This window comes from Ochotona princeps, chromosome 2, assembly GCF_030435755.1.
Source record: "Ochotona princeps isolate mOchPri1 chromosome 2, mOchPri1.hap1, whole genome shotgun sequence".
Classification (NCBI taxonomy): domain Eukaryota; kingdom Metazoa; phylum Chordata; class Mammalia; order Lagomorpha; family Ochotonidae; genus Ochotona; species Ochotona princeps.
Genome location: NC_080833.1, coordinates 16615915 through 16635328, shown reverse-complemented (window position 1 = coordinate 16635328; position 19414 = coordinate 16615915). Strand labels below are relative to the sequence as shown.

General features: G+C 54.0%; 1 protein-coding gene across 1 annotated transcript; it reads right to left on the bottom strand.

The window, feature by feature from the left end:
- Window positions 1-783: 783 nt before the first annotated feature.
- On the bottom strand, window positions 784-17520 carry ELOA (elongin A). The gene is made up of 11 exons (XM_058676743.1): window positions 17243-17520; window positions 12268-12324; window positions 11455-11561; window positions 9024-10161; window positions 8619-8733; window positions 5367-5522; window positions 5168-5265; window positions 2989-3169; window positions 2640-2751; window positions 2018-2184; window positions 784-1157 (listed from the first exon to the last, which is right to left on the bottom strand). Exons 1-11 carry the CDS (start codon window positions 17393-17395, stop codon window positions 1096-1098), a joined length of 2346 nt encoding a protein of 781 aa, XP_058532726.1. The 5' UTR covers window positions 17396-17520; the 3' UTR covers window positions 784-1095.
- Window positions 17521-19414: the final 1894 nt, after the last annotated feature.

The following is a 19414-nucleotide window of genomic DNA, read 5'->3' as shown; positions in this document are numbered from 1 at the left end:
TCCCAAATCTTGGCTGAGAAATGCAAAAACAAGCAGCGCGTAGAGTGCTTCCACCCCAAGTTTCTCTACCCAGCGTGGCAAACTGCCATGCTGTGCCTTCACAAGGTCCTACCTCTGAAAAGGCAAAGTGAAGCATCCCAGCTGCTAAAGTCCTTTGCTTCCTGTTGCAGTTCATAGGGAAGAAGAGATTAAAGTGCTGGCGACTGCAGCTCTCCAGAGCTGTGAGGAGCCCTGCCATGTCTGGGTCCCTTCCCCTGCCTTACGGGCTGATGGGGAGAATGAGTGAGACAGGAAGAGGAGGGTGGGAGGGAGAAAAAGCCCCACATTTTCAAGCAGAAATTGGAAATTGTAAAAATATTGAGATTCTGTGCAAATTCATCTCCCAAGGTTCTGTGCCTTCTAGTAAACCTTAAAACAAAACAAAACACACACACCTCAAAATACAGGATGGGGGACAGATGCTGACCTCTGCGCCTGCCTGCCTACAGCCCCAGCGACTGGAGGAGGAGGGACAGGTGCTCCTGCACAGGCCTCCCGCGGGGCAGGCTCTGTCCGGGCACTCCTTGCCCACACGCAGCAAGCCCCACACGGGCTCTAGGGACACTCCGCCTGCCTGCGCATCAAGTCCACTCAGCAGAGCTGACCTGAACCTGGCTTCTCAGCAGCTCTAATAAAGAACCCATGGGAAGGAGGCTGAGTGAGTGGTAGAGGACCAAAAAAACCAAAACAAACAAATAAAAAAACCCTCAATAAACCAAAACAAAAATAACCTGGGGGGTAATATAAATACAATCTGGGGGCAATATTTATTAATTAAAACTATGTCTTATAGTTTACAAAGATGCTAATTAACAACAAAAGTAGAATTGACCTTAAAATGCTCAGTGAAACTGAGGTGTCACATCTCCTTCAGAACCCTGACGTGTGCTCCGGGTGGGTGGGGCGGGGCTGGGTGACGCCCACCAACGGGCGCCGCTGTGAGACCGAAGTGTCCACAAAGCGAAAGACGCCGGCTTCCTTCCAAGTTCCAGGCCCAACTCCCACTGTCCTTGTCCCCCTGCCCCCACCAAATCCAGCTCGGGGGCAGGCCCTCCTCTATCGCCGGGAGAATCTGTTTTTGAAGGCTTTAATCGTCTTGGCCATCATCGGGGCGATTTCTGGAAAAAGAGAAGCGAGGCAGTTGCCTTGGATCCATGGCAGTAGCACCGGGCTCTGCTGCTGTCCCATGTGCACCAGCAAACGGACGCGCTCAGGAAGTCTGCCAACACCGCTACAGCAGCAACGGCACCCTGCCAGCACCCACTGGAGAACCAGTGGGCAAAACCATCACCCCTGCACCCGGCCACCTGTGCCTGGGTTCAGAGGGACTGGCCAACGTGTCCACAGCTTTCCCATTAGCACAGAACCGGGATTCCATTGTTGCTATACTCCGAATTCCAGATTCAGCGTCATGTAAAGCAGCCTCAGGGATTCCTGACCAGGAACTAGCATCCCTGCTCCTCATTCGGTCCAGGCCGGAGACGAGCCACACAGCCTGGCAGAAACAGCCAGCCTGACTCTCTGCAGGTGACCTGCGTACGGCTGACACTTGGCTGGACTCCCACCGTTCCCAGGGGTCACGCCAAAAACAGTCAGACACAAGTCAGGACCCCCCTGCAGCATACTGGGACTCATCTGTGCTGGGGTGGCGAGCGTCTGGTCTGTGGGCCATAGGATGCCAAAGATCGCTCAGTTTGGCCTTACTAAGGCAGCCACAGGTAGGATTCGAAATTCAATACCTTTATAGCAGGCTCATTTTTAAGTTGATAAGTTTTGCATGGCCCATTAACGATGTTATAAATATCCAAACGGCCCTTGGCAGAGAAACAGGCTGTCACTGAACTACCAGGAGGGACTGCCGTGTGCACCGGCCTGCTGGGCATGGTTTAAATGCTACATCCCACATCCAGCACGCCACACAGCTACCCCTGCAGATGGGGGGTTCTGAGGCATACAGGATGAGCCCCAAGTTACTCACTCTTCACAGCTGGCTTCCTAGGATCGTAGGAAACAGTGCTGACTGCTGGCGCCAGGTGGGCACTGCTGGTGCTTGGGCCGTCGTAGGCTGGCTCTTCAGGGCTGGCCTGGAAGCTGTTGCTGCTGGAGGTGTGACTACTTCCGGAAGGATACGGGGCTGGCTTAATCCTGGAAAACAGAGCCCGGCAGGTGGGTGGTGGGCAGGGGATGAGCCCTTGGCATGGCTATCCTGAAGCCACTCTGGAGGAGGCCTGCCTGTGGTGCCTCACACCCCAGTTCTGGCTGGGGCTTGGGGTGGGATGGGAGGCAGGGGAGGGGTGAACTGCATCAGTCTCAAACTTGGAAATGCTCCTGTAGTTTGAGTGAAGGGATTTTATTTAAATGGGGGAGAGGAACAGTGCAGTGAACATTTTCCGTAAGTTAGCTCCTGAGTCCCGGCTAACCCTGAGAGCCCTGCTGCCGGCGCTGTGGTCTGGGCTCAGGGAGGCTGGCTAAGGGGCTGCCTCCAGGACCACCCTGTACCCTCACTGCCTTGGGCCAGTTGCTTCCTGCCCCACAGTCTCCACTTGGGGCTCAGGACAACCTCCCAGGCCGCTCCTCCCTGGCAAATGCTGAGAGCTTACTTAATTTTGTCGGCAACAACTGCTCCTCCAGTTCCAAACTTCTCCTGCCTCCTTCGGACATCGCGAGGAGGCTTGGCCACGGAGTTGACGAAGGCCATCTTTGCTTGTCTGCCTGTGGAGAAAGGTGGAGCATGCGTATCCACCTGCCTCCCTTGGCAGACACTGCAGGCACTCGCAACACCTGCAGGCTTCCGTGCCCCCAGAAACAAAGGCTCACCAACCCCGGGAAGCCCGAGGCAGCGCAGCAGGTCCACTCTGCTCACCTCTGCAAATGCCCGAGACTTGCCTCCACATGAACGGCGCCCCCAGGTCCTGTGGCCCACCACGGCTACCTCCCGCAAGTTCTTACCTTTGGGCTTATTGGCATGGGCAGACTGAATGTTCTTAGTCAGCAGCCGTAACCGCTGCTCTCGGGCCTCCTGAAGTCGCAGGTACATCTCCCGCCATGACTCGTATTCTTCTGGTCTTTCTTCTTTAAAGTCTCGATGACAATGAACTTTCCATAATTGATCTGTTTCTTCAATTAATACCTAAATCAGAATCAGAATTTACTATAAACACTTTTTAAAATTTATTTGTATTGGAAAGGCAGAGTTATGGTCAGAAGGAGAGAAGGAGAAAGATCTTCCATCTGCTGGTTCAATTCCCAAATGGCTGTAATGGCCGCAGCTCAGCTGATCAGAAGCCAGGAGCCAGGAGCTTCTTCAGGTTTCCCATTCTGGTGCAGGCTCCCAAGGCTTTGGGTCATCCTCCACTGCTCTCCAAAGCTGTAAGTAGGGGGTTAGATGGGAAGTGCAGAAGCCAGGATACAAACTGGCGCCCATATGGAATCCTACTGTTGGAGGTAGAGGATTAGCAATTGAGTCACTGTCCCAGGCCCTGTAAATTTTTTTTCAACATTTATGTATTAAGGACCTGGCACAGTAGCCTTACGGCTAAAGTCCTTGCCTCGCACGCACTGGGATCCCATATGGACGCCGGTTGTAATCCTAGCAGCCCCACTTCCCATCCAGCTCCCTGCTTATGGCCTGGGAAAGCAGTCGAGAATGGCTCAAGGCTTTGGGACCCTACATCTATGAGGGAGACCTGGAGGAGGCTCCGGGCTCCTGGCTTCAGAATGGCTCAGCTCCAGCCATTGTGGCTGCTTGGGAGTTAATCAACAGATGGAAGATCTGCCTCTCTATCTCTCCTTCTCTTTGTATATCTGACTTTCAAATAAAAATAAAATAAATCTTCAAAAAAAAAATTTTACAGAGAGAAAGATCTATCCACTGGTTCACTCCCCAAGTAGCCGTAATGGTCGGAACTGAGCCAATCCAAAGCCAGGAAATGGAGCTTCTTCTGGGTCTCCCATGCAGGTGCAGGGTCCCAAGGCTTTGGGCTGTCCTCGACTGCTTTCCCAGGCCACAAGCAAAAGCTGCAAGTGAAGTGGTGCAGCCAGGATACAAACCAGCACCCATGAGATGCCAGTGATTACAGAGTGAGGATTTTAGCCACCAGGCTACCATGTCCCCTGCTCCCCAAACACTCTTAAAATATCTTTTTCCAAGACCCAGTGAAATGGTGCAGTGGTAAAGCTTTTGCCCGCGACACTAGCATCCCACATGGGTGTCAATTCAAGTCCTGGCTTCTCCACCTCCTTTCCAGTTCCTGCTAGGAAAGCAGTGGCAGATGGCCCAAGCGCTTGGGTCCCTGCACCCACATGAGACCTAGAAGCTCCTGGTTCCTGGATTCATCCTAGCTCAGCCTTGGCCATTGTACCATTTGGGGACCAGCAGATGGAAAATCTCTGTATAACACTACCTTTCAAATAAAAATAGATTTTTTAAAGTTTTTTTTTCCTTTAGTCACCTAGGAGCGAGGCAGTTTTCCTAGGGAATCTTTCATCTTTACTATATTAAAATACCACAACTCTAAGAAAACACCCAATCACTGAATTTAAAGACCTTAAGTGTGAGGTACCATGCCAGCAGCTCCCAGGCAGTTAGGAGATGTGACAACCCAAGAGCCAGGTTAGCACGTCTCCTCTAGGCACCAGGCCAGCATGGGGCTGGACAAAGCCAAGTCCAGGGCTTTCCCAGCATGACCCCGAATGGCCACACAGCAGGGGAGGCCACACAGCAGGTTGTCACAGGCTGCTCAGGATGAGAGCAGCCACAGCCAGAATGCACGCCACACTGGGAGGACTTTGGAATAGCTCAGAGCCCTCCCTGCCCTCCGTGACAGTGCTCCTTCATCTCCAGCAGATGCCTGCGTGTCAATGCCAAATGCTGTGTTCAGGGCTGCCACGGAGCCTGGGTACTCTGCTGTCAGGACCCTCCCCAGCCCAAGGGAGGTGGCAGGCGTGACCTCCACTCCCTTTGTTGGTTTCCCATCTTGATTCTAGCCAAGGAGGCCCATGTAAGATGCCAGGCGCTGGTGTTAAAGACACGCTTGCAGAGAGGCCCGGAGGCAAAGCACACATGTCCGGACAGTGATCAGACCCTGGGTCTGCCCTTTCGCAACAGAGCGCCACCGGAAACACTCACGTGATTACACTCTTCTATGCGGTACAGCTGGTCAGGGGTGCATCTCTCCAGCACGGGCTCGAGCACAGAGTAAGGGACACCGCCTACTTCATAGATGGCTACAGAGAAACCAACAGAGAAGCTGATGTTGGCTCACAGCCAGGCCCTGAGGCAGGAAGGTCCCGCAGGGCGGAGCGCCGGCAGGAAGCCAGCCACTTACAATCGATGTTGTTTTTAAGAACTCGGATGCACTGCTGGTGCAAGGTCATCATCTTGGGGAGATAGGCACATTTGGAACCGGAATACACCTGCATCTTGGAATTCATTCTCCGGCCAGTGAACCCCGCTTCGTCCTCTTCCTGGGGGGACGAGAATGCTACAGGGCCAGAAGAATTGGAGAGGATGTCACAAGGAGCCCCCAGGTGACACAGCAAAAACTCCTTTCCAGCCCGGGTGACAGCCTCCCCCTCCCTGCCCCTGCTAACCGACAGCTCTGCATCAGGGCGTAAACCTCCCGTGTCTAGATGGTGGCCAAGACCCCAGCACTTAGCTGTTGGCCACTGCTGAGGTGTCTCAAGTGTTTGCTGTTAAAACCACTTTTTGTTGTTGTTGACAAAGGGCTGCAAGCAGATCCCACGCAGCCACCGGGATTCGCTGGGCACTCGCAAATGAAAAGCCTGGATATAAAAGCTTTCCTGGCAAAATCAGTTCGGAACCCAGGAAATAAGAGTAGGAGGCGAATGCTGTGTTTTTCCCACTCACAGAATATAAATCTACGGTTCAAAAATGTCAACCAGCTAGCCAAGGTCACAGAACTTGTCGACGTGGGGAGGCTGGCGCTGCAGCCCAGCAGAGGAGGCCGATGCCTGCACTGCCAGCATGCCCATTTAGTCCTGGCTGCTCCACTTCGGATTTAGCTCCTTGTTGATGTGCCTGGGAGAGTAGCACAAGATGGCCCAAATGCTTGGGTCCCTGTCACCCACATGGGAGACCCGGATGAAACTTTAGGCTCCTGGCTTTCTCTCATTCTCTCTCGTAACTCAGCCTTTGAAATATATCTTAGGGCCTGGCGCAATAGCGTAGTGGTTAAAGCCCTTACCTTGCACACGCCAGGATCCCATATGGGCGCCGGTTCAAATTCCGGCAGCCCCACTTCCCATCCAGCTCCCTGGGAAAGCAGTCGAGGACGGCTCAAGGCTTTGGGACCCTGCATCTATGAGGGAGACCTGGAGGAGGCTCTGGGTTCCTGGCTTTGGATTGGCTCAGCACCAGCCTTTGCGACCGCTTGGGGAGTTAACCATCAAACGGAAAATCTTCCTCTCTGTCTCTCCTCCTCTCTGTATATCTGCCTTTCCAATAAAAATAAATAAATCTTCAAAAAAACAAGAGAAAGAGATATATCTTTTTAAAAAAAATTAGGCCCAACACGGTGGTGTAGTGGCTGAAGTCCTCACCTTGCACACACCAGGATCCCATATGGGCGCTGGTTCATATCCCGGCAGCCCCACTTCCCATCCAGCTCTCTGCTTGAGGCCTGGGAAAGCAGTTGAAAATGGCCCAAAGCCTTGGGACCCTGCACCCTTGTGGGAGACCTAGAGGAGGCTCCGGGATCCTGGCTTAGGATTGGCGCAGCTACGGCCATTGCAGTTGCTTGGGGAATGAATCAAGGGATGGAAGACCTTCCTCTCTGTCTCTCCTCCTCTCTGTATATCTGACTTTGCAATGAAAATAAATAAATCTTAAAAAAAAAAAAACCTCCCAATGTTGGATATATTTAGACAATGGGATGATGGTCTGACATTGTTTGTACCGGCAATGTCAGGGCACACTTAAATAACAGACTCAAGGAATTGTAACTCCTTATGAAGGAATCAGTGGGGGGAGAGGGGAATGCCAGACTATACAGAATTACCATAAAATTCAAAATTAAAAAAAAAAGTCAAATCAAAGCTGAGACTCAAAGGCAAGCTGCTGAACTCCAGAATCTACACTCTTAGGAAATGCACCAAAAACCTCATATTACGTCACTGCTATAGAGAAAGATCATGAGTCAGTTTTTAATTATTTGATTCTTTTAATCTTTTTAAAAAGATTTACTTATTTGAAAGGCAGAGTTAGACAGGCCTTCCATCACTAGTTCACTACCCAAACCGCCACAACTTTGGACCAGGCCAAAGCCAGGCACTGCTTCTGGGTCTCCATGTGGGCACAGGGGCCCAAACCTCCCCCTGTGGCAGCAGCATCCCCCAGGGGCAGCAGTCTGATTCCAGCTACTATTCTTCTTTCTAGTCCAGCTCCCCGTGAAGTGCCAGGAAAAGCAGCAACAGCGGCAGCTGACTCCACGCTTGGACCCCTGCACTCATGTGCAATACCCAGAGAGGCTCTCGGCTCCTGGCTTCACACTGACCTAGCTCTGGCCTTGCTGGCCTTTTGGAGAATAGACCAGTGGATGGAAGATCTCTGTCTCTCCTTTTCTCTCTATAATTCTGCCTTTCAAATAAAAATCTTTTTTTTTCCCCAAGAAAAAAGTGTCCATATGGGATGCCTTTTTACCTAGTAGGCCATAGCACCAGACCGCTCATGATTATTTATATGTTTGAAAGGCTACAGTGTCTATGCCAACAGGCTTCAAACTGCCACTGGGGTGGGGGAACCACATCCCATCTCAGTGCCAGCTGCTCTGCTTTCAAATCAGCTTCCTGCTAAGGTGTATCTTGGAAGGCAGCAAGCGATGGCCTTGGTGCTGGGTCCTGCCACCCACGTGGGAGACTTCGGAGTTCCCAGCTCCTGGCGTTTGCCTGGGCCCAGCCCTGACTGCTGTAGGCCTCTGCGGAATGAACCAACAGATATTCTGCCACCACCCACCCTCATCACTCTGCCTCTCAAACAAACCTTTAAAAACTAAGAGGGCTGGGGCTCAGCAGCGTGGCCTAGTGGCTAAGGTCCTCTCCTTGATCCCATATGGCCGCTGGTTCTAATCCTGGCAGCTCCACTTCCTCTCTATCTCTCCTCCTCTCAGTATATCTGACTTTGTAATAAAAATAAAATAAATCTTTAAAAAAAAAAAACTAAGAGGGCTGGCCTATGAAATGATGTCATAAAATGAAATGCAATTAAAAAAAAAAACTAAGAGGGCCTGGCACAGTAGCCTAGTGGCTTAAGTCCTAGCCTTGTACGCGTCTGGATCCAATATGGATGCCGGCTTGTGTCCTGGCGGTCCTGCTTCCCATCCAGCTCCCTGCTTGTGGCCTGGGGACCCTGCATCCACGTGGGAGACCCGGAAGAGGCTCCTGGCTTCTGGCTTTGGATTGGCACAGCTCTGGCCTTTGTGGCCACTTGGGGAGTGAACTAGCAGACAGATCCTCCTCTCTCTCTCTCCTCCTCTATATCTGACTTTCCAATAAAAATAAATAAATCTTCAAAAACATAAAAAAATAAAAACTAACTAAGAAAGAATGACATAAAAGCCTACCTTTTCGCTTTGGCTGGAAGGAACAGATCGATTCGAGGGAAGGAAGTGGACGGTAATTGCTCTGGATCATGGGCAGTGGGAGGTCTGGCAACACCGGCAACGGGTCCGTGGGGACCTGCAGAGACGAGACCCCGTGAATGGACAGCCTTGGTGACAAGCACAGCTTCCCTTCCTGCCGGGTGACCTGGCAGAGCGCACCGCACAGGTGCCTCCTGGCCAGCCGCAGTCCCAACTGATGTCACCCAAGTCAGGGAACGCAGACAGGGCCACCACACTGGGACCCCTCAGAAGGCTCTCTATCCAGGCACCATCCACCCCGCAGGGAGGACGTTACTGCGAACAGCAGCTGCAGGGCCCTCAGGAGCCAGCCAAGGGTCGCAGGCTGGGCCCGGGGGACAGGGTTACCTTTCTCAGCCTGGCTGAGTCGGCTGTGGCCGGCTGCAGCTTCTCCACCTTGCTTCCATTCGCCTTGGGCAGCTTCTGCCCCGAGTTCAAGCTTTTACTAGTGCTTTTTGAGTCATTTTTTTTCAGCCCCTTCTCTCCAAGTGCTGTGGCTGAAGTTTTCACAGTCTTTTTCTTTTTCTTCTTGGGCTGGTCGTAGCTGAGGTATGACTCGAATGACATGGTGGGCTCCTCAAAGCCGTCCTCCGTGTCCGCCTCCTCAGCTTTGGGCCTCCGCTCCGACCTGCCGGCCTTCCCTTTGCCTTCCTGCATCTTGAGGCCATCAGACGCCTTCCCTTTTGCCTTGGCCGGGGGCTCGGTGGGGCCCTTGCCCGCGCCAGCGCCGTCTACACTTGGCTTTTTGTCTGATTTGGTTTTGTGTGAGTCCTTGTGCTTTGGCTTTTTAAGGTGGTTGTCCGAAGCCACCTCCGAGGCGGGCAAAACCTTCTTTTTGAGGCTGCCCCCGTCTCGCTCCTTCTCCTTATGGGGCCCACCTGAGGGCAGCTTCTCCCGCGTGCTGTCCCCCGAGGGCGGCCTCCGGCTGTGGGATTTCTCTCTGCTCCCCGAGTCTCCTCTGGCCTCCCCAGGACGCTTCTCCCTGTGGGAAGACTTGTGCTCCTTGCGGTGGCCGCCAGCCTCTCTCGCTGGGGGCTCAGCTGGCTGCCGCTCTGGGATCACTCCCAGTCTGTTCTGAAAGGCATTGCTGTGAGTTCTGCCAGACTTCTGGGATGGGATGATGGGCTCGGGGTCCTCATCTGGGCACCTGTAGTGGTCCAGGTACACCTGCTGCGGGCTGGCGGACGGCGGTGGGGACTGGACGTGACCATAATCAGAGGACTCATGGTCGGAGGAGTAGGCGGGTGATGCCCGGTGGCAGCGCTTCCTCTCGTGGCTGGGTGCTGCCCGCTGCGGCCTCTCAGGCTCTGCCAGCTTCCGGTGCTTCTTCTGTCTGTGGTCGGGGCTGTAGGTCTGGCTCCCGGAGGCCCGCCAGGGCTCCTGCTCGTCTCCCTCCTGTTCCCCGTCCTCGTCCTCCTGGACAGCATCCCGAGGGCGCTTCCGCGAGCTACTCTTCTCATAGTCCTGGTCCTCAGGCTCATTGTTTCTAGAACAAAAGCAGAAGCACTAGTAAGCCTCAACATGTGCACGTCACAGACCCTGATGAAGATGACGCACAGTCAGCAACAGCGGGGTCACCACAATACTAGTGGGTCTGCCTGAAGACATATAATCAAGTTGGAAGACTGGGAGAGAATATATCTTCAACAGGTGGAAAGTGATGGGCGCAATGACAGGGTACAGGCGAGGTCAGTATCTTGTGCACAATGAAACAGGAAGACGCCTTTGAACCTAGGGACACTTGTCAATTAAGCCACCACCTGCGGTGCCAGCATCCCATAGGGGTGCTGTCCATGTTGCAGGCGTTCCACTTCTGATTCAGCTCCCTGCTGATTTGCCTGGGAAAGCAGCAGAGAATGGGCCAAGTGTTTGGACCCTCATACCCATATGGGAGACCTGGAGGAAGCTTCTGACTCCTGGCTTAGACCTGACGCAGCCCTGGTCTTTGCAGCCATTTGGGGAGCGAGCCAGCAGCTAGATCTGTCTCTCCTTTACTTTCTGCAACTCTTTCAAATAAATCCTTAAATACAATTATAAGAAATATTGACTCATTCCATTTTTAAAATATTTTCTGATATTTCACAATCCATGATCACAGATTGTTTTCATATTTCAATTTAAAAAAAGCTTAAGATTTATTTATTTTTATTGGAGTCAGATTTACGATAGGACAGAGAGAGGATCTTCCATCTGCTGGCTCATTCTCCAAATGGCCATAGTTGAGGTCTGTTGGGTCTTGCACATGAGTACAGGGGCCCAAGCACTTGGTTCATCCTCCACTGCTTTCCAGGAGCTAGCACAAAGCTAGACTGGAAATAGAGCAGCAAGGATTTGAACCAGTGCCCATATGGGATGTTGGCACTACAGGCGGAGCATTAGCTTGCTATGCCACCACACCAGCCCCAAATTTTCAGTAGTTTTTTTTTTTTCTTTAATTCTTTTCCCTATTTGAAAGGCAGAGAGACAGCACTCTTTCACCTAATGGCTCACCCACTAGCGCCCACGATAGTGAGGGCCAAGTCAAATTGAAACCAGGCACGTGGAACTCAGTTCCAATCTCTCAGGTGACAGGGACCCCAGTGCATCTGCTGCTACCTACTGCCTCCCAGGGTGAGGATCAGCAGGAAGCTGAATCAGAAGCAGAGCTAGGACTCGAGGCCCTCCAGGATGCTGGAGCCACTGTATCACACACTGTCCCCTCAAAGAGCTGTTTTCAATAAGGAGGAGTAACACGGAAAAGCACAAAGCTGAACAAACCGGGGCAGGGAGAGGGGCTCACCGTTCCACGGGAACCAGCTTCTTCCACTGGGCCACGAGGTCCCTGGCGAAGCCTCCGACCTGCTCGTGCTTCCGCAAGCCGTTCACCGTCTTCCCGACCCCGGTCTCCTGACACGTGAGAAGAGTGGCCAGAGGGTCACAGAACCGCACTCCCATTGTCCTGCAGCATTTAGGCCTCCTGCCCCGAGCTGCCCACCCGCCAGTCCTTCTGTCCCACAGCATGCCCTTTGGGGCCTGTGTCTCCAGCTCTCTAGGGACTCTCAGGAGCACACAGCACACCAAGCGCAGAGATGTCACAGCTGCCACAGTGCCACCAGCAGTGACCACGGCAGGGGCAGAGCCTTGAGCAACAGGGTCAGTGGGCAGGGCAGGACCCAGTCCACAATGATCAAGAGGCAGGGTATCAACCAACCCACTTCACCGAAGAACGACCTGAAGGCACAGAACTGGAATTTCGATACAGGACTGCTCAAGGCCAATTTTCCTTCAATTCATTTAAATTTTGGAAGAACAGTCATCCAACGCAAAATTCCCCATGTTAAAATGTGGATTCCAGGACACCCACAATCCTGTGCAGCCACTGCCGCCATCTAATTCTAGAACATTTCCCCACCCTCCCCACCCCAGGTAACCCTGTCCTTCCCGATCCCCGCAGCCCTTGGCAGTGTGACCCTGCTGTCTGCATGCTGCCCTGGAAGTTCACACTAACAGTCATGCAGTGTGTGCGGGCTTGGCTTTCAAAGGTCCCCTACACTGTCTCCATGGGAAGAGGACGGGAGAGTTATACAATATTTAAAAGATCCACAACTCTTACCGCAAGGATGTCTACTGTAATTGGCAAGGTGGAGAGTTTCTTCAAATATTTCAAAAGCTGCAGAGGGAATAAAGCCAAGTGTAAGGTTTCCATAAAGCCACAGTCACCACTTGCTGGAACAGGGGTGGCACCTGCCAGGGCGTCGGGACTTCCCAGTGCTGGGTTCTACTTCACGGTAACAGGCACTGATCACCCGTTTTATTTCTTTCTTTCTTTTTTTTTTTTTAATTTTTTTTTCTTTTTATTGTATTGTTGTTGACAATCTTTACATAGTTAATTACAGTTAAAGGAAAAAGAAGGAAAAAAAAAGGTTTAGGGGGATAGGAAAGTGGGTAATGCTATTATGTCCATATTGTTTCCATCATGTATCTGAGGTAAAGGGGGATATTGAGGGAGAAGCCCCACCCGGTTTCCCGCCCACCCTAAGTCCCGGATGTGGGGCATGCTCTGAGATATGTGCTCGAGTGGTGTTAATAGTTCTGCAGTTATGAATCGCTGCCAGTTTCGCTCGATGAGGTCGTCCACTGATTGATATGGTCCATGATCACCCGTTTTATAAATGTGGAAACAGGTAGAGAAAAGTTACACTGTTTGGCCCACACTGCCAGTGGGGCAGAATTCCCTGGGGTCTGCGGCTTTGGATTTTAGGCTCTCAGAAATGAGGCTACATGGGGGGACCGATGTGGCGACGTAGCAACATGGCTAAGGGGTCAAAACTACCCACTCTGATCAAACTCGTGCCCCATCTCTCATGCTGCTCCATTGTGACACAGAACTGACCAGAGAGGACACAGGTTTAGGAAAATCACCCTGGACCAGGGTGGGCTCAGCACCATGCACAGTGATGGCTTTTCCAGAAGGGTTCATGGTTTCACTGTATGTTTTCTCCCTACAAACAGGAAGCAATTTCACAAAGAGAGCTTTGCAGCAGACCACGCCCCAGGCCTAGGTAACTTGGAGGAACAGCAGTCTGGGGTGGGCCTCTTTTTCTCTCTAGGTTCCTAAAACTAGGTCAAGATGGGTGAGGCGGGGCTGTACAGAGGCAGTCTTTCCGGGCTGGCGGCTCAGCTTCTTGCCTGGGAACCTTGTGCAAGCTGAGTGTCCTCTCTGAACCCTGCAAACTTGGAACTAGAGCCTGTGTTGAAGTCACAGCGTATACAGTCCTCAGTCACCGTCCCGGGGACACTGTGAAGCCCCAACAGGGCCCATCATTAACTGATTACTTCACTCATCAATGGACAGCTTTTACACCCATGGCTCTCAGGATTCCTGAGAGTTCCTGCCCGCCTGGTCTCTCACTCTCCACTGAGAGCCATGACTGCCCACAGCTTTGTCCAGGAAGTGGTCCCGTGTACATAAACACACCAGGAGCATTACAAAGCACAGGAGTTCAAAAAGTGATGAACTGTGGCTCCCTTTACATTTAAATACAAGAACAAAATCTGTTCTCTGAGAAAACAACAACCACAACAAACAAAAACACAACTTTATATCCTGAAGACAGACTTCATATACCAACATCTGTTCCTTTTCTGTGTGTCGCCCAGGCTGTAACTGGCATGTCACGTCGCTGGCAGGTATAGTGATAAGACCATTTTTCTGGTCATTCTACTCCATTTATTACCTAACATGATTGCTAGGCAGGGCGATCAAATGACAGGGGATAATCTTGGTCGGGAACAAGCAAAAGGCCACGTGGTTTATCTAGTGAGTGTGAAACTCCAAGGTTGGGGGAAAATGATCCACCACTTCCAATTCTATGATCACCATCCAGGGAATACTTGTGTTCTCACTGTCACCCAAGCTATGGGTGCAGATTAATGTCAATTCCTTTCAATCAATGCAAATGTTTGAAATAAATAGTTCTGTGCGATGCCATGCCCTGAAAGGGAAGGGGGAACACTCCCATCCACTGCGTGTCGGATACTACACCAAGGTCCTTCCCGTGCCACCACGTATGAGCTCATCTGTCCATTTTCTCCATTTCAGATACCGAGTTCGGTGGGGTTAGCCAACTTAACCCACCATGCCACGAAGCATCCTGTAGAACACCACCAAGGCTAGCATTGTGGCATCGAGGCCAAGCCATTGCCTGTGATGCCAGCATCCTATATGGATGCCAATTTGAATCCCCACTGCTCCACTTCTAATTCAACTCCCTGATGCACCCAGGGAAATCAGAGGACAATGGCCAAGTGTCAGAACCATCCTGTGGAAGAATCAGATAAAGCCCTTTGCACCTGACTTTGGTCTGGCCAAGCCCCAGCCTTACAACCATTTGGGGAATGAGCCAGCAGATGAAACATCTCCCAAATAAGTCTTCATTTAATAGTAATAATAGTAATGGAGCTGGCACAATGGCTCAGTGGCTAATCCTTTGCCAACAAGCTCCAGGATCCCATGGGTGCAGATCTGTGTCCTGGGCTGATCCACTTCCCATCCAGCTCCCTGTTTATGGCCTGGGAAAGCAGTAGAGGATGGTCCTTTTAGGCCCTGCCCTCCATGTGTGAGACCTGGAAGAAGTTCCAGACTCCTGGCTTCAGACCAGCTCAGCTCTGGTCATTGCAGCCACCAGCAAATGGGAAGATCGTTCTCTCTTATAACTCCACCTTAAATAATAAATAAATAACACTGTCTTTAGGAAGGCAGTGGTTCAGACAGCGCTGAGGGTGAGCAGAACCAGTCAGAGCGGCTCCCTGTGACATGGCACTGCTGGACACTTGAGTGTAGAGAGTAAAGGCAGCCACTGAGGCAACCCAGGACCCTAAGACTCCCACAGAGTGAACATGCAATGACAAGGACAGGGCCACAGGCTTGGGGCAGGCATTGACTCCAAGGTCAAGTGCTGGCTGCAAGAGTCAGCGTCCCCTTCCTGTGTCGCCCCTGTTCCCCAGTCAGCCAGGAGCCACCTGGACACAGCAGTGGTCAACCCCAGGAGCCCAGCGGTTTCTGTGAATCGTGAGAAACGACAGGGGAAACAGCAGGCAAAAGCATGGTGGGCATCCCCAAGGAGGTGCCCGCATGCTGTTGACTAGCTCACCGGAACAGAAATGTCTCTTGCACAATTTTCTACCCAGAGCGAGTCAGTGTTGATCCCTGAGTCTTTGTCTGCGGTCAATCTGTGTTCTGGGCACATTTTATTCAAAATGAAACCAAGGATCGAGTTAACTTTAATACCCATGAAGGTCATTTCCAATTTAAGAGCAAGACCGGAAAACGAGTGACCCCAGGGGCAGGTGTCTGGCTCCGTTGGTGGTCAAGACCCGGCTTGAGGCTCACCATCCCAGCACCCAGGTTCAGGGCTACCCAGCAAGGTAGCAGGGGATGGCACAGGTACTTGGGTCCCTGCCACCCCTGTGGGAGATGTGTATGGAGATTCTGACTTGTGCCTGGTCCAGTCCTGCCCGTTGCAGGCATTTGGGAAGCAAACCAGTAGATGGAAGTTCTTTCTCTAGGTCTCTGTCTTCAAATAAAATGAACTGACCCTGACCAATTTGATCACCAGAGGAACTGACCGTGGAAACAGGGTTTTAACACCCCAAGATCTGTGGACACACAGATGCAGAATCCACACGTTGGCTGATAACGGCTTTAGAGCAAGGCCTGATTGCAAATGCAACCCGGCTATGTAGTCATCTGGCAATTTCAGGAAGAACCTGTGGGAGCTTGTTGGGTTAACAGAGGGTTGAGAGGGAGGCCAGCATGCCAGCTTTGCAATTTTTGCTCCCGCAGTGAGCTAGCTCCTGCTGAGCGCCAGCTAGCCGGCCTCTGCAGCAATGACCTCCCAAAATTTCTCCCCAAGGTCCACTCCCCAACGCAAAACCCAAGTTCAGGGGAAGAGAAAGTCCAAGTCCTTAATAATAATAACAACAGTTCCTGTAAACCTACTGGCTGATTAGATATTACATGTATATCAACAACCAGTAGTGCAAAAACGACATGCAGCGTTTGTATGTGTGTGAGCTCATTTAAATCGTAACAGACGCAGACACCAAATGGGGGGCGGGCCTTAGCTAAGATCCCTTGAAGGTTTTTCCAAGTCAGTCCCGGATCTCCACCAAGTTCAGGAAAACAAACCAGTACTCAGAAATAATGACTGTCCATCACGTGGCCACGGAGATAAGTGTAGAGAAACCTGTCGCTGTGCCTGGTCACCGGGTCCCGAGTTCAGGACATAAGGTGACACAACCAGACTCTGTGGAGTGCCACCCCACATCTCGGGATCCCCGGCTCACATGGGCTCCCCGAACCGTGGGCCGCCGACCCAACAGCAGCTCCCGGCGGCGTGTCCCACTCTGCCTCGGGCAAGGGGCAGTGCGGAGATCGGCCAGGGGCCCAGAGCCGCGGGCCCGACCTGGGAGCAGCAGGTGGGCCAGGGGCGGCATCGCCTCCCCCCGGGAGCGTAGCGCCCACCTTCCCGCCCATCGCTGCCCTCGCCCGAGATGCCGCGCCGGACACCCGGGTCCCCGGAAACCGCGATCCCGCGACAGCGGGCCACAGCTCGCGGAAACTTCGGGCAGGAGTTTCGGAAGCAGCCAGCAACAGCCCAAGTTGGCTCCAATTAAAGATGGTCGCCCACCCTCGCCGCGGCGCCGACGGGCGGCAGCTCCTGGGCCGCAGTCCGAGTGGACGGGCGGCTTGGCGGGCGGCGGGAGGAGGCGTCGGCCTGGAGGGGGGCCTCGCCGGGCCGCGGGCGCGCCCCTGTCGGCCCCGGGGGGCAGCAGCTGGCGCTGGGAGCCGCTCGGGACCCGCGGGGCACGCGGCGCTCGCCCCACTGCGCCCGCCGCCGGCAGCCCGGGCCGGGCCAGAGAGACCCCTGCCAAGCGGGCGACCCCAGCCCGCGAGCGCCGCGGGGCCTGGCTCGGGGTTCGAGTCCCCGGCGCGGTTCCTCCCCGCCCCGGGGGGCCCCGCGACCGTTACTGGGGGCCGTGCGGCGCCAACGCCTGCTCGCCAGCCCACCAGCCCGCCCGCTCACCTTCTTGGGGTCCGGGTTCGTGGCCAGGCGCGCCTGCAGCCGCTCCACGACTTGCAGCGCCGACTCCGCCGCCATCGCTGTCACTGGCGCGGCCTCCTCGCCGGAACTGGGCTCGCGTCGCGTCCTCGGGCCGCGGCTCCGCCCTCCGAGCATCCCCGGCGAGACGGAAGCGCGGCCGGCCCCTTCCGGGCCTCGGCGGGGGCGCGGGAGCCCCGGTGGCAGCCTCGCGCCGGGCCGGGGGGCGGGGGGCACCGCGTGGGGACCGGGCCGCGGCCGATGGAGCCCAGAGCACCGCACCTGTCGGCCGGCCCGGGGGGACAGCCCAGCGCCCCGCCGCGGGATTGCGCAGGTGTCGGCCGAGGCCACCGCCCCGCGGCTGCGCTGCCTTCGCAGCCCGAGACAGCTCGGCTCGCTCTCCCCATGGGTAGGGACGAGGAAACTGAGGCTCGCGGAGATACGAGAACCGGCAAGTGGTTGCACAACGGGGAGGAGGGAAAACCCGAATCATCTAAGAAGCCTGGGTCCCCTGGGGGCGGGGGGCAACGTGCTCCCTCTGAGTAGGTCGGGAAATGGAGGTCCAAAGAGAAAAGCAGGTGTGTGGAGGGCCTTTGCAAAGGAGACAAGGGAAAAACGAATGAATGAACGAGCGAACGGTGGCCGACGTCTCTACTGACTGCGGCTCAACGGCAGCAGCCCCGGAGGCGGCCCATCGCCCTCCTGCGGGAAGCCCTCAAGGTGGTCGTAGCTCCGCGGGGGAACTGACTTAGGGTACCAGCGCCGGGTGCATCTCCTCGGGTTAAAGATCAACCCGACTGTTCCCAACTTCCCGGCAACCGGGCGCACCTGACCGGAATCCCCTTCCCTCCCACCCCCGCTCGGCCTGCCTTCCCCGGCGGCTCGGGAAGCCCTCTCCATGTCCCCTAGCGCCCCATGGCGGGGAGGCCCCTTCCCAGCTTCCTCAGCAACTTTCCCATACTCTGCCTCAGGAAATGGCTGCTTTTGCTGCGTGGCTGCCCAGTAATCCACCTGTTGCAAGTCAGGATAGGCACCGCCCCGCCTTCCACAGACCACGCCGGCACCCGCAGCACCCAGGCAGGACCGTCACCGGCCTAGGGCGCGGGGGTAATGAAAAAGGCAACGTGGGGCGGGGCGGGGGGCCCCAGTGTACCTGGAACCTGGGCTTGCGTCCTGGTCCCCCTCCCCTCCTCCGCCCAACTGCGCGGCAAATGCTCTCTCAAGTTTAAATTCCTCCTTGTCTGGAGAATGTCGTGTGGGTGCAGAGAAACACAGGTTGAGCCGGGGAAAAGTGGAATTGCTGACTAACTGACCTGGCACATCCTTGAGACGCTGGCAACATTTTGCAGACGTCACTGTGGAATATGGCGACAGCAGAAACACAAAGATCCCACTGGCTGCCTGGGCTCCAGCACTTGTCCGCCTGAGCCAGGGTTACCTGCTACACATTCTTTTTTTTTTTTTTTTTTTTAAAGATTTATTCATTTTATTACAGCCAGATATACACAGAGGAGGAGAGACAGAGAGGAAGATCTTCCGTCCGATGATTCACTCCCCAAGTGAGCCGCAACGGCCGATGCGCGCCGATCCGATGCCAGGAACCTGGAACCTCTTCCAGGTCTCCCACGCGGGTGCAGTGTCCCAAAGCATTGGGCCGTCCTCCACTGCTTTCCCAGGCCACAAGCAGGGAGCTGGATGGGAAGTGGAGCTGCCGGGATTAGAACCGGCGCCCATATGGGATCCCGGGGCTTTCAAGGCGAGGACTTTAGCCGCTAGACCACGCCGCCGGGCCCTGCTACACATTCTTACACTTGAAGATTTGACTTCTCTGATGAGCAGTTAATTACCTGTGTGTCATGCTCTGATGTATTTATTGGAAAGGCAGACAGCAATCTCCCATCAGCTGGGTCCATCCCCAAATGCCAGCCACATTCAGCAATGTGCCAGGTTGATGAAGCCAGGAGTCTGGAACTCTATCCGAGTCTCCCACATGGATGACCCAGAGGGAACCAAACCCTGGTGCCATCTTCTGTGGCCTTGCAGCTTGTGCCTGAGTAGGGAACTAGAGCAGAGAGCAGAGGTGGGACTCCAGTCACAGCTGGCATTGTACACAGCACGTGAGCATTGTAGGTGGTTGTTGCAGCCACTACCCAGGCA